We start from the raw sequence: 12485 nt of genomic DNA, 5'->3' as shown, positions 1-12485 counted from the left end.
GTTCAGTCACCTGGCAGTCTGGGGAAGCATGCTGCTCTGGCTGGTGTTCTTCGGTGTCTACTCAGCCATCTGGCCCATATTTCCCATCGCACCGGACATGCTGGGGCAGGTCAGTATGAATGCTTGGCTGCACAGTAAGCCGCTCAGCACAGCGCCCTGCTGTCACCAGCACTGCTGCTTCCAGTACTCACACAATGCTTGCAAAGGAATTATGCTCTCATAAGAGTGCTGGTACTTCATTTTAACCTTTTTTAATCCCTGCATTCATTTAGCTTAATCTCCTCATTAGAAGAGCTCTTTTTGTCCCCAAAAGTGATGTCATATGTGATTATGTGCACTGTGGATACTATATTACAATTCTTAGCTCACTTTGATAGCAGTGAGACTGGCTCTGTCATTAGTGCTTTCCTAGTGAGACTTCATGTATTTAACAAAATGCCAGGTAGAAATTTAGTTTGTTTTGAGGTTTTAACTTTTTATTATGGGTTCTTTCTCTTTGGCATATTTTGCTTTTGTATTGTTCCTTTTGTTCTGCGTTCATTTGAAATAAACTAATAGGATGAGATGATCAGAAGCAGAAATTAAGCTGATGTGTTACCGGTTCTCTTACAATACTACAGGAACTTTAGATTTGTTCCTGCAGTGTCAGCTGAGTTCCAGGTGGTGAAATTTTCCCTTTGGTATTATTATTTCAACCCATGGTGAGAAGATTGAGTCATGAGCCTGTCAAATTCACTCAAGAGCCTTGTGCACGTTTAAAAGACAGGGTTACCGTGAACAATGAAGTATTTAATGTATGTATGGTAGAAAGTTACTCTGTAGAAGTGGAACCATTGTAAAGATGACCAGGAAAAGGTATTTTGTAACAAACTTGAAGTTTACTTTAATGTAAAGGTGCTGTTTATGGTAACAGAAAGTAGAAAAGCAAATAATTTTAACAATGAATCTAAGCATATATAAGTCATGTCACCCTTGTGTACTAGAAAATAATAATAATAAAAGCGAAATGTTGGCAAGCCAGGTGGAGATTTTTGAGGTTACTCTCATGTTTGTACTCAACAAGAGCAGTTGGGCATGATATTGTTACTGTTCTGGCCTAATACCTATTTTATTATCTTGTGCTAAAACACTGGGGATAATGGAGGCTATGGTAGATTTTCATGGACAGCTTTTTACAGCAGAGAGTGATAGCTGATGGGCTGGAATCAGCAAGTAAGTGACTGACAGACAATCTCGGATCTCTCATAATATTTCATGTTGATCTTTGTGTGTTTCACTGCATGTGCATCATCAGTAGCTTTAATTCACATTTTCATATGTCAAGCAGAAATCTAACCTGAGCATCCTGTTCTCCACAAACTGCTTGTCCTCTGCAGCAGAGTTATAATGCTGCCATTAACGTGTCAGCTTTGTAAAACAAACAGCAAACAGAGCTGGTCCTTCATGCAAGGGTCAGACTATCAGTTTTATCTTGGTGTTACCCTTTTTTCTAAAGTAGCCATCATTTTTTTTAATTGCAGCAGCAACAAAATTTGTATTGTGTTGATCAATATTTGCTCCAACATAAATCACAGGTCTAAGAACAAAAGCTCCACGTTAACAAGGATTCGGTTTTGCTTCAGTATGTTTTTAGAAAATATTTCTATTTAAACTTCAATTTTATGCTCTGCCTTTCTGAAGTCATGACTTGAGAACTGATGCTAATATCGTGTTGACATGAAAACAATCTAATGTACTCTTTTGTACATGGAGAACACATTCACTTTGAGTCCAGCAGTTGTGCAGCTATATCCCTAGATCAGTAATCATCAAAGATGTTAAGAATTGTTCATCGTTCTAGAAAGACACTTTTTGAACACAAGCAGTCTGAAATAATCAGTTGTATGGCTTTAGGTGTGTTTTGGGGCAAGGGGGAACCATACCGTGTGTTTTTGAGAGTAAGAACAGCAGTGGAAAAGAGTGGATTTCTTGTTTCCATTATCCTTTTTGTAAAATCAAGGAAAGCTTCCGAGTAATCAAGTTGAGTAGTTTTGAGTAATCAGTTGCTGTCATAAAACCAGCTCATGGAATGACCTGGGATCTGCTAGACTCAAGTCAGTAAAATGAATTGCCTTGCTGCTTTCTAGACTTAAGCTGTTCCTGTACTCCTGCTATTTTTTTCTGCGCTACAGGTAATCGAGGTATCTTAAAAGCAAAATGAGACAGTGAAAAGCTAACTTTGTTTTGGTTTTAAATCTTGCTAGTGTGTTTGTTTTCAAATACACTGAACTCCAGAATATTTTAGATCCCCATGCTACACAAATCCAACAGCACTTGAAGGGAGCTGGTTTTAACTGTGATATTCATCTAGCGTCTGTGCCAGGCAGGACTTTGTGCCATCAGTAGGAGGCACAGGAGGTACAAAACATTTTATTCAATCCATTCATCAAATGTCAGCATGGAGCCTTGCAGAGTTTTAAGTATGTGAAAAGATGCTTTGTTTCTCCTGGGATTTATTAAACCATTTTCACTAAATGTTTTTTGCCCGTTATGTCTTGAGCGTTCTCACAGGAAAAATAATACCATTTCTTTTTTCCTCCTTGAGGGCACAGGGAAGCAACTTAGTTTTTCTCTGCTGTCAAAGAGTCGACATATTTTTTTCTGTTTCCACTACAGTAGTCATAATAGAATACATGTAACATAATAAGACAAAGCTGTGATAAAAATGTCAGTAGTCCTTAATACAAGTTTTCCAATAGTATGACATCTGGTACTTCAGAAGTAGGCTCTCTGGCTGTTTTGGGGGGAACCTTTTCAGACAGACAAATAATGTTGTCCTTTAATAGTATCAGAAGCAATAATGTAAGACCAAGGAAGCCTTCTGATAGTTTTTTGTATTTGCAGAGAACAGTGACACTGAGAAGTCAGTGTTTATTTTTTTTGTCTTACCATTGGAGCCAGGATACTTTTATGGGAACTGACTCGCCTTGAAGGACAGCTTTTTGTAAAAGATGTAAATCCTTTCCCACCTTTGATTTACCACTATAGATCGTTGGAAACAAGTAGATGCTTCTGTTTTTAGCAAGTGCTACACACTTTGATGCTCACTAATTCAGAGGTGGTTCAGAAACATGCAGGTCTGAGGATGAGTGTCTTTTTAATTATCCTTTTTCTCCATTTTTTGGGCTTGTGGTTTATAATCCAGTGCTATTTTGTTGACCAGGACATTAGGCCATAGTCCTGCCCTCATGCAGTCATGGGTATTCTTTTTGCCTGGGGGATGGGGGTTTGGTGCCTCAAAGGGAACACTGAGCAATAACTTTTGTGCTCGTTCCTTGCATATGTAATACAGGTGATGTGAGTGAAAAGCTCCTTATCTTCTCTTCTTGTATGGATTTCTTCATGGGAATTGTAACATACTTTAGGTATACACTGTATGGGATTGAAGACTGTATGCAGGTATTCCCACCCATGCACATACCTGGATACCTGTACTTTAAAAGCACATGTATCTGTACAAGTGGATGTTGTGTACATGTATGAAAGTGATGGTGCTTTGTGTCTTGATTCAGACACTATCAAAGTTGAAGAGCAAGAAGTGTCTTCCTTCTCTATAATGCTATTTTTTTAGTCATTTAAGGGAGAGCAGTGGTGGCAGAGAAGGAGAGTTTCAACGACCTCTCTGAAGCTTTTGTTATTGGTTGTGGATGAAGAAAGAACCAATACTGAGACGTGATTTTAGGTTTTTTATCTATTTTCCTTAATATAAGTGCTGTGTTTTGTTTCTGCCTTATTAGTTGTTGTTTTTGTTATGTAAATGTCTTTAGGAAGATTAGTATCCCTCTCATTTTTTTTTTTCCAGCTTGGAGGAGAGAGAGTAAAAGAGTAGGGGTTGTAATCTACTTTGGAGAGGTCATACATTGTGATTAATCCAAAGTGCAGGGTAGTAATTTCTAGTTGTTTAAAATATTTCCTTGTGCTCTGTGTAGTCTTATCTTGGAACTGGGCTTAAGATTCATTCTGTATTTGGAACACATTATTTTGATCTCAGGATAACATTAGGAAACTCTTACTCTTCTGAGGCTTCCAGCTCGCTTGCGGCTTGACGTATTCAAGTTGAAGCTGCTCCACTTCCCAGCTACTTTTGCACAACTGCAGTTGAGAGAAGATTAATCAAAACTGCAATCCAAGTAATTGTTGCACCACCTGGTCTGCTTCTGTATAGTGGAAATGGTTTCATGTAAGAGCCACTTTCATGCTTCCACAGCTCTAATGACAGGCTTACTGTGTTTCCTAGGGCTGCCCATGTCCTTGACAGAGCCGTTTCTTTTTTTTCCCAGCTAAAGTGTCAAATTCTTGATAGATTATTTGTCTACTTACATAAGACTTGAAGGTAGCTGTGCATCAGCTTTACCTGGTGGATTAAGGGTGCTTTTTAAAATACCCTAATAATCGAGATCTCTGCTTGATCCCGTGTATTGCAACAGTTGCAGGACTTAGTCATATTAATGGTTTGTCAAGAAAACATCTATCCCTCTTTTAGCAAAGCTTCTCATTCCTCTTTGTGTATGCCATTAGCAAGGCAGGTTCACCATAGCTATTCTACTATATTGTTGGCTCTTGAAGGATGGGAGGTGGCTTGGATGGTTTGAACTCCGATTGCATGGCCAGTTTTGTAGCTGACTGTTGATCTCAAACTCTCTTAAAGCTTGATGATTCAGTTCTTGCCAAAGCATCAGAGAAAACTTCATGGTTTGGAGGACCTGGAAACAATGCAAACTAAAACTAAAAATCCTGGAGGCACGATAATAGTTCCTGTTCAATGCAATAAACACATTTCGTGTTACTGCTCTTTCAAATCCACACTGAAATACTGACAGCTTACTGTATTGCATTTTCACATTTTCCAGAATATTTTTACCTTTCTTTCTACATTTGAATCTTTTTCCAGAGGTCTCAGTTGTTGCTCTTTCTGGTTTCTTGTATTTCCGTAGCTTGGTGCTAGTTAGATAATAGGCTGTTTGGATTGTGGTTTGTTTGTCTGCAGTTGGTTGCACTTTACATTGTGGTGTCAGTGTTTTGGTCTGTGGAAATGCTTCATCCAGTTTTTAGGCAGAAAGCAGACTTTGCCTGCAGATTGAGGTCCTTAATGCCTGCTGATTGTGTTTGTTTTTATTATTATTCACAGCCGTCTTTGTGGTACTTGATGTGGCTTTGGAACTTTTTCTGCAGTTTTAGGCTAGGCTCTGAGCAGACAAATCAGACTAATAAAGCGTGCATATATTTTTAAGCATCTGTTGAAAGAGTGGGTTTATTTTTATGTGCCACACATTGATTTCAGAAAGAAATCTTTCAGTCATAGATCCCTGGTGTTGTGTTGTTCTATGGCATACATCAGAAAGAGGAAGAAGTTAAGATAAACAAAAATTAATATTTAAACTCCTGAACGTGAAACTGAGAGATTAAACATGGTTGTTTTCTGGAGGCTATCCCCCAAAACCATGCCATTTTACATACTTGGCAGCTCCGCAGCAAACCTATCCTAGATATTTCTAAAAGATGTCCCAAACTTATTTCTCCTTCCCAAGTATTTCATGGAAGCTTTAAAGCAGAACTGTATCTGCAGGAATACCCAGCACTATGCTGGCTTTTCATATACAGAGCTGTGTGAAAATAGGGTTAAGCCATGATCCTGAAAACTCAGTCTGGTTTGGGAACTGGCAGTGCAGAATGAGGCAGTCAACTGGCTTTCAGACTTCTCTGAAGTCTTCATGTGCTCACCTTTGCTGCAGTCTTTATTCCTGACCTGCAGAGAAACTGTGGCTAGTAGGCTAGCGTGTTAGATGGGGGAGCAATTAGGGAAGCGAGTGGAGAAAAATGGTTACCTGCAGGTTATAGAGATTGTTAGACAGTACACAAGGTGTCAGCTGTTTTCCTTCAGTGTTGCATTGTAAACTGGACACTAACCATGCTGTCTGGCCAGCATGTGTTTGGCGATCAGGTAGCCTTAACAAATTTAAATGCTGCTCAGAAGCTTAAATAGAAATAGAGTGCACTTACAGAGCATTTACACTTCTGCATAATTAGCGCATTATCCAGATGTATTGTTTTTAGAGTGGAGTATAGCAATGTTGAGGAACGAGCTCCTTCACTGAGGATAGAATTATCATTTCATGGTGTAATGGACTGTGTTTCAAAAATTGCATCTTTTTTCAATTTGGAGTCCAGGGTTGCTCAGTGTCCTTCAAAATTGCCCCAGATCACATTTTCATGCATTTAAAAGTAGCGAAGCTTTCTTGCATGCTTGTGGAAAGATGTTTGGAAGGTATCCTATTCAATATTTTCTTAATTAGACACAGATGGCTTTTAAATATAGAAGAGCAGCTACTGTATTGTACCAGAGGCAGTGTGTGCTAATACTCATGTCTACAAGAAAAGTCTTGTGTTTTCAGCCTTGTTGATGAGCAAGGGCAGACTAAGAACATATGACTTGCCATACTGGATCAGAGCATTTCTGATGTAGGCTGCATTCTGCATTAGGAACTTAAGAAGTAAAACCAAACAGCTCTATAGTGTGGGTTTGCCATGTACAACAAGGGTTTGCGTGCGTCTTGGTAAAAGAAAGAACTTTTTCTTGTTGGATAGTGTAACTGGAGAGTCGCCAAACAGTTTTTATGCCTCTTGTGAAGCACTCAGCCTCTGGCATCTTCTGCAGATCAACTTCGTAGTCTAGCAGTGTGCTTGGTGGGGGATGGGTAGAGTGGGCTGGAAGGCAGTGCAAAAGGCGGCCTCATAGTGAAGAGATTTGAGTCTGCCTCTGCATGCGTTCACTATTTAGCACTCTTGTTTGTGTTTGATATGCCAGGCAAGGTGAAGGCATATCATAGAGCAATATCTTGTTCCTGTGTTGAGTTTGCTGCCTCAGTGGTCTGGCGTGATGAGGATGGACAGGAGAAAGAGGACATGAAAGTAGAGAGATCAATATGCTGTTGTTCCTATAATCTCCAGGACACAAAACAAGGAAGGTGAAAGGGTAATTGCATGTGTTAGATGGTTTTTAAAAGACCATTTAAGCTCGTGGCAATGAAGCTGTGGCTCCTTTGGAAAATAAGAGGAGCAGCAGATGGGATCTGTTCCAGAGGACAGGAGGTAACTGTCTGTGAGTTGGAATTAGTGGTTTTATAACTTGCTTTGGTCACACTTAAGTTGCTTTGTTTTCTCATGGATGCAGGAAAGCCCAGATAGCAGATACTTGGGATTCGGTTGGGACATTGTCTTTCCTGGGGGAGAAGAGGGTCAAGTTATGTTTTCATTTGAATTTACGTATTATAAAGGGATTTTGTTTGTGGGGAATTTTTCGTGTGTTTTGAATTTGTGCTCCATGCCACTGTTCCTTTGCTGCTCTAGTTGGATTGTATTTTTGTTAGAGACAAGCATAACTATTTCATATGGGAAAATATTTCCAGATCAGTTTGAAACATACCTTTATTCCCTTTCCTCCCTACAGTATATGTTTCATGAGATCATTTTTTCCCAATTGTATTATGTCAAAATTTGATCCAAAAAGCCCTGAGGAGTGGAAATGATCTCCCTTATATTGTTCTAAGGCAGACGTGGGTCCGCAGGCTTCAGAAGTAGCGAGGCTGGAAGGAGTGCAGCCCTCCTAAATACCCTGTCCACTGCCATGGGTCAGCTGGTGCAGCCTGTCCCCTATGGCTTTCCTGTCAACTCAGCAGCTGGTGGTGACGATGGTGTTTTGTGTTGCTTCTTTGCACTGAACGTGGCTGACAGAGAACAGTTCTAATCTGAATGCTGCAAGTTTTAAATGTCTTTGGGTGTCTGTGCAGGAAGTCAAACTGCACCTGTCTGGATTTTCAAGTGTAAATGTTTCTATACCTTGTCAGAAGGTAGAGGAAGGAAACTGTGGAAAAGAGTAACAGTGTTGTTAATGGTGGCGCTAAACAGACACACTTTTTAAGTGAGAGCTGTATTTTCTTTAGAGTTGTATGTGATTCAAGAACAATGTTATATGCAAACTTATTTCCTTCATCTCGTTCTCTGAAATGATGGCCTCATTTAGAAGACATTGTGTGTTCGAACTACTTCTCATTTTCAGAAGGTTCTTGGGAAGGAAGAGGATGAACACTTACCAGCCGTCAGTTCCACCTGTAACAATGTGAGCTACACCCAGTACTGAACAAAGGAGATGGTGGGGGAGTGGGATTCTTAGTTGGAGACAGCAAGCAATATGAAGGGAAGAATGAAGAGACATTGGCTTTCCAAGTTTCCATGCCACACTCAAGTCACTGCTTTCCATTGCATGAGTGTTCAAAGTGTGTGAGCGGCTAGAAGAGAAGATAATGTTGTTAGCAAAGTGTAATTTTAGACTCAACAAAAAATTCTTGTCACCTTTGCAAGGACTTCCATTGTGCAATATTTTGGAGTGAGTATTTGTTTTAGTAAATATTTAAAGGGTTTTATTTTGGTATTTCTTTTCTTAGCCGTATGGTTCCTTCCTTTATGTAAGCTGTTGCCTGCAGTATTTTGTCCAACAGTGTATGTACATACACTAGAACAGCCAATCTTTGGCATTTCATTTTTATGTATGGAAGAAATATCCTTCTTTCAGGATTCTGAGAGAATTTGAGAGAGATTCCAAAAAGTGATATTTTTAGTCTATTTCTACTTCAGAGACGCATGAAAGGGTAACAACTTCAAGCTTTGCTTCAGCAGAAGCTGCATTCGGTGAAGGCCTTTCCAAATTCAATTGAAGTTTCTTTACCCTAATGATACAGAAGTCAGAGGAAGTGATGTTGAACTCCTTTGATAGTGTTACAGAGTTAAGTGTTATTGTGCTTTTATAAAATCGCATGCCAATATAAAAAGAAACATTAACAAAACGGATGAGGGAGAAGTGAGCATATGGACTAACAAGACAGGTATCTGTGAGGTAGCAGAACAACAAAAAACAAGGCTATCTAAAACATTTTTCCTTAGGTGCTTATGAAAATTGTGTCATTTGGGGTTAGGCAAAAGATCACTGGGCTAATGGGTCTCACCACTACTGTTGATGCAAAGTATATGAAAAGCAGTTGAACTCCTGAACTACTGATGTCTTCACACAGGCCAAAAGGTGTTTGAACGGCACAAAACCCGCAATGTTTTCCAAGGACTCAATACACATTTGCTGACAAATATATTTAATTTCAACTGCGTTTAAAGGAGAAAATAATACTATGGGGCATGGAATTGTATTGATAAGTTGGAAATAGCCAGAGAGAGGACTGAGAGGGTGCTCTCAAGAGAAATTACTGGCTGGATTTAGAGTCAAGACTGTGAAGAATAGGTGTTTTCTGGAAATTCGATGTTAGAAGTCAGAAAAATAAGTGCTTACCATGCTTTTCCTGCTCAAGTAAGCAGAATAGTTTTCAAGCCATATATAGTCTATCATACAGCCTGCATCAGCTTCTAATATAAGTGGTTTGCAAAGACTCAAATTTAGCCAAGCACTGACTGTCACAGGCAAGAGTAGATTACAGCCTGGATTTGGATACTGGGGTTTATTTCAGGACGAGAGAGCTCTACTTGGTTATTCTCATTCACTTTATCTGACCATGTTGTTATGTTTCCTAGGCCTCACCTTCCCTTCCCTACAGAGAGGTCATTGCTGGCCTGGGAAAGCTGGGCAGAAAGTTTGGTTGGTTCCTGCTGTGCCACTGCTGTCAATGTTGACCACCCACAAGTGTTACTGGTCAAGGTCCCCAGCCATTCTGCAGCATTCATCTCTATGTATGTCCTTGTTCTCTGGGATCTTCTGCCATTTTCAGGATCTTTCTTGCAGCATCTTCATCATCTTCTTTCCAGACCATCTCCCTCATTTTTTCCAAGATGATCACTTCTTTTCATACACCTTTCTTTTTGGCTTGGAACACCAAGCCCCGGCTTTTCCCTATCTAAGCAGTCTGTTGCAGAAGCACAACACGTGATCGGCCTTATAATTGAGGATAATGTTTCATCTCTTCATTAGTCAGAGGATTCAGGACATGCCTCTTCTGTTTAGTTCAGATGTTACCGAAACTTACAACCAGCCTGTACCAGTTGCAGATAGAGCAGACTTCTGCTCAAGAGTTCCAAATTTCAGTTTTGGATGTTCTGAGATGCACACACACCCTCCCCCAGTTGTTCTGCCTTCAAGCTGTAAGCTGCTTTCTGCAGTGGGATGTCAAGCAGTTCTGTATATATTGGCTTCTGTTGTTGTCTGTGCAGAAGGGAATTGACATGTGCCTCAAAATCAGTCTTGCATTCTCCAGCAGTACTAAGTTTTTCAGGAGACGCTCATTGTGGGATGATCCTTTGAACTCTTCCCATTCCAGGGTGCCTGTCTGCTCTGTCATCGTGGTGAGTAACTGTGTCTTTCTGTCAATCATACTTGTTTTACTGGAACTACTTGAGTAGCTTCTGTTTGTAGGAGCTGCAGACTCAGGTCCATAGAATTTGTTGTGGTTTCAACCGCAAGTCCTGCAATCCATCACTTTCTCATTGAAATATTCTTAAGGATCTTGTTAGCCTTGTTTAGGGGAAGGAAAATCCTCACTATGAATCAGCCTAACTGGATAGATACGGTGCTGTCGGAGCTTCACAAGAGAAAACTCTTCACAGAAAGCCAGACTGCTGTGCCAAGCAGTCTGGTTTTTTTCCTGTGGATCTAGGAGTTTGAAGTATTGCTGAAATCATAGAAATCATTCAGATTGGATCAGTACAGGCTGTTAATAAAGGGAGATAATAGAGGGGAGAATGGGCTTTGTTAGTTGCATGGGTGTGGGTATATTTGGAGAAATACCCTTGTGCTGTATGTCTGATAGAACACATGGGAAACACTGCATTGGTTTGGTTAGTGGCGTAACAGGGAGCTTCCTGTATGTGACATGTCTGTACAGTGCCCGTGGGGCATGTTAAGATAGGAATTCATTATGGTATTCACTGTGGGTGCAGAATTCTGGTGTCTGAGGGCAGAAGTGGGCTGGAGACCCACATAGAAAAAATGTGCTAAATATAGTGCATGAAGGTTAACAACTGTAGGTAATGGTGTAGCATCAGCTGCTCTCATCTATAACATCAGAACTCTTTCCAAGACCGAGTCTTTTGTAAGCAGCTAAACTGTGGAAGCTTCTTGCCAAACTGATAAACTTGGATTGAACAGAGCAAGTAAGTTCAAGTTGACCTTCTGGTTACCTATTAAGGGTATCCTGGGCTTTCCATAAAGTAGACTATAAGTAGATATGTACAAGTTTCATCAGGTCGATTGCATCTGCAATTACTTTTTACACTAGAATCACTTTAGATACTGCTTTAAGACAGGCTGTAAGAGGGGTTATGTGAGAGAAAGAAATGTCAAGAGGGGCAAAGAGAAACAAGAGCTGTGGAGGACATTGCCTGAGTTAAATTATGCTCATTAATTCAATTTGAGGCAGGAATGTGTGTAAATAAACCCTGGCAGCTGCAGCAGCTCTCATTTCTGCAGGGCTTTGGCAGGAATGCAGGGGCCAATGGACATGAAATCCTGGCGCTCTTTTGAGAAATTGCAGGCAGACAGCTCTGCAGCCGGGAGAAAGAACAATCCAAGATTTACTGAAAAGACGTAATCACTTTAAGCAGACTTGAAGAGTGTGGAGTTTCAGACATGCAGATTTGGAGGTAAAATTAGTGCAGACAAAAACTATGTCATTGAAAAACCATGGGGCTTACCTAATTCTCCTGAGTTAATGGCATTATTCACGTTCCAAATGTTCAGCCTCAAAATGGAGAATGAGAATTGTGGCTGTAGCTAGCATTCAGTGTCTTCAGAGTAACCTTAGTCTAAGTTCTCACAAGCAGTTGTCCGAAGGTAGTGTGACTGTGCTGTGTACAGAAAGTCAGTTATACTGACCACATGAAGTAAACCGGCTCATGTCCTGAGGAGGTTAGTCTTTGGTCCTCTTCCTGATACTGCGTCCCCCTAAGCGCTTGTAAGAGCATTCCCATCACTTCATATGGTCCTAGAATTTGTCCTCCCACCTTAGCATTCCCAAATATTCTGTGGACAGATATCTCAATGGGTGCTGCAGATCTGAGGATGGAGAGAGGCAGTTCTGCATCAGTTAACAAGTGATGGACAAATTCTCAGATCCGTGGATTTTTCAGTTGTGTTTTTTTAGAGGTTGCAGTTGCTATTTGTCTGAAACTGATTTTATTAGAAGCTTGATATATCAGTATACAAATATCCATAATACAAAAAAAAAATACAGAAAATGGTAACAGCCCTAACCAAAGAATCCTCCTTGGTTTTGCTGACTTTAATTTAGAACTTTAAATAACAATGTCATGTAGAGCTAAAGCTTGAATTTTAAATGCAGCCAGATGAACTCTTCAATATCATTGTTATATTTGAGCTAACTATGAATTGATTATATTTTACCAAATGCTTAAAATCTGATAGTTTTCTGATATATGAAAAAGCAAGTTTTCGT

At 40.0% G+C, this 12485-nt stretch overlaps 1 protein-coding gene across 1 annotated transcript in view; it reads left to right on the top strand.

Annotated features, from left to right (window-relative positions):
• ATP8A2 (ATPase phospholipid transporting 8A2) overlaps nucleotides 1–12485 on the top strand; it is a 326264-nt gene that overhangs the window by 231687 nt on the left and 82092 nt on the right. The window contains exon 33 of the mRNA XM_054050686.1: nucleotides 2–109. Within this exon, the coding sequence (XP_053906661.1) occupies nucleotides 2–109 (108 nt within the window). The remainder of the gene's footprint in view (nucleotide 1; nucleotides 110–12485) is intronic.

Source organism: Cuculus canorus, chromosome 1 (assembly GCF_017976375.1).
Source record: "Cuculus canorus isolate bCucCan1 chromosome 1, bCucCan1.pri, whole genome shotgun sequence".
Classification (NCBI taxonomy): Eukaryota; Metazoa; Chordata; class Aves; order Cuculiformes; family Cuculidae; genus Cuculus; species Cuculus canorus.
The sequence above is the reverse complement of the archived record's forward strand: the minus strand, read 5'-3'. Positions and strand labels throughout refer to the sequence as shown.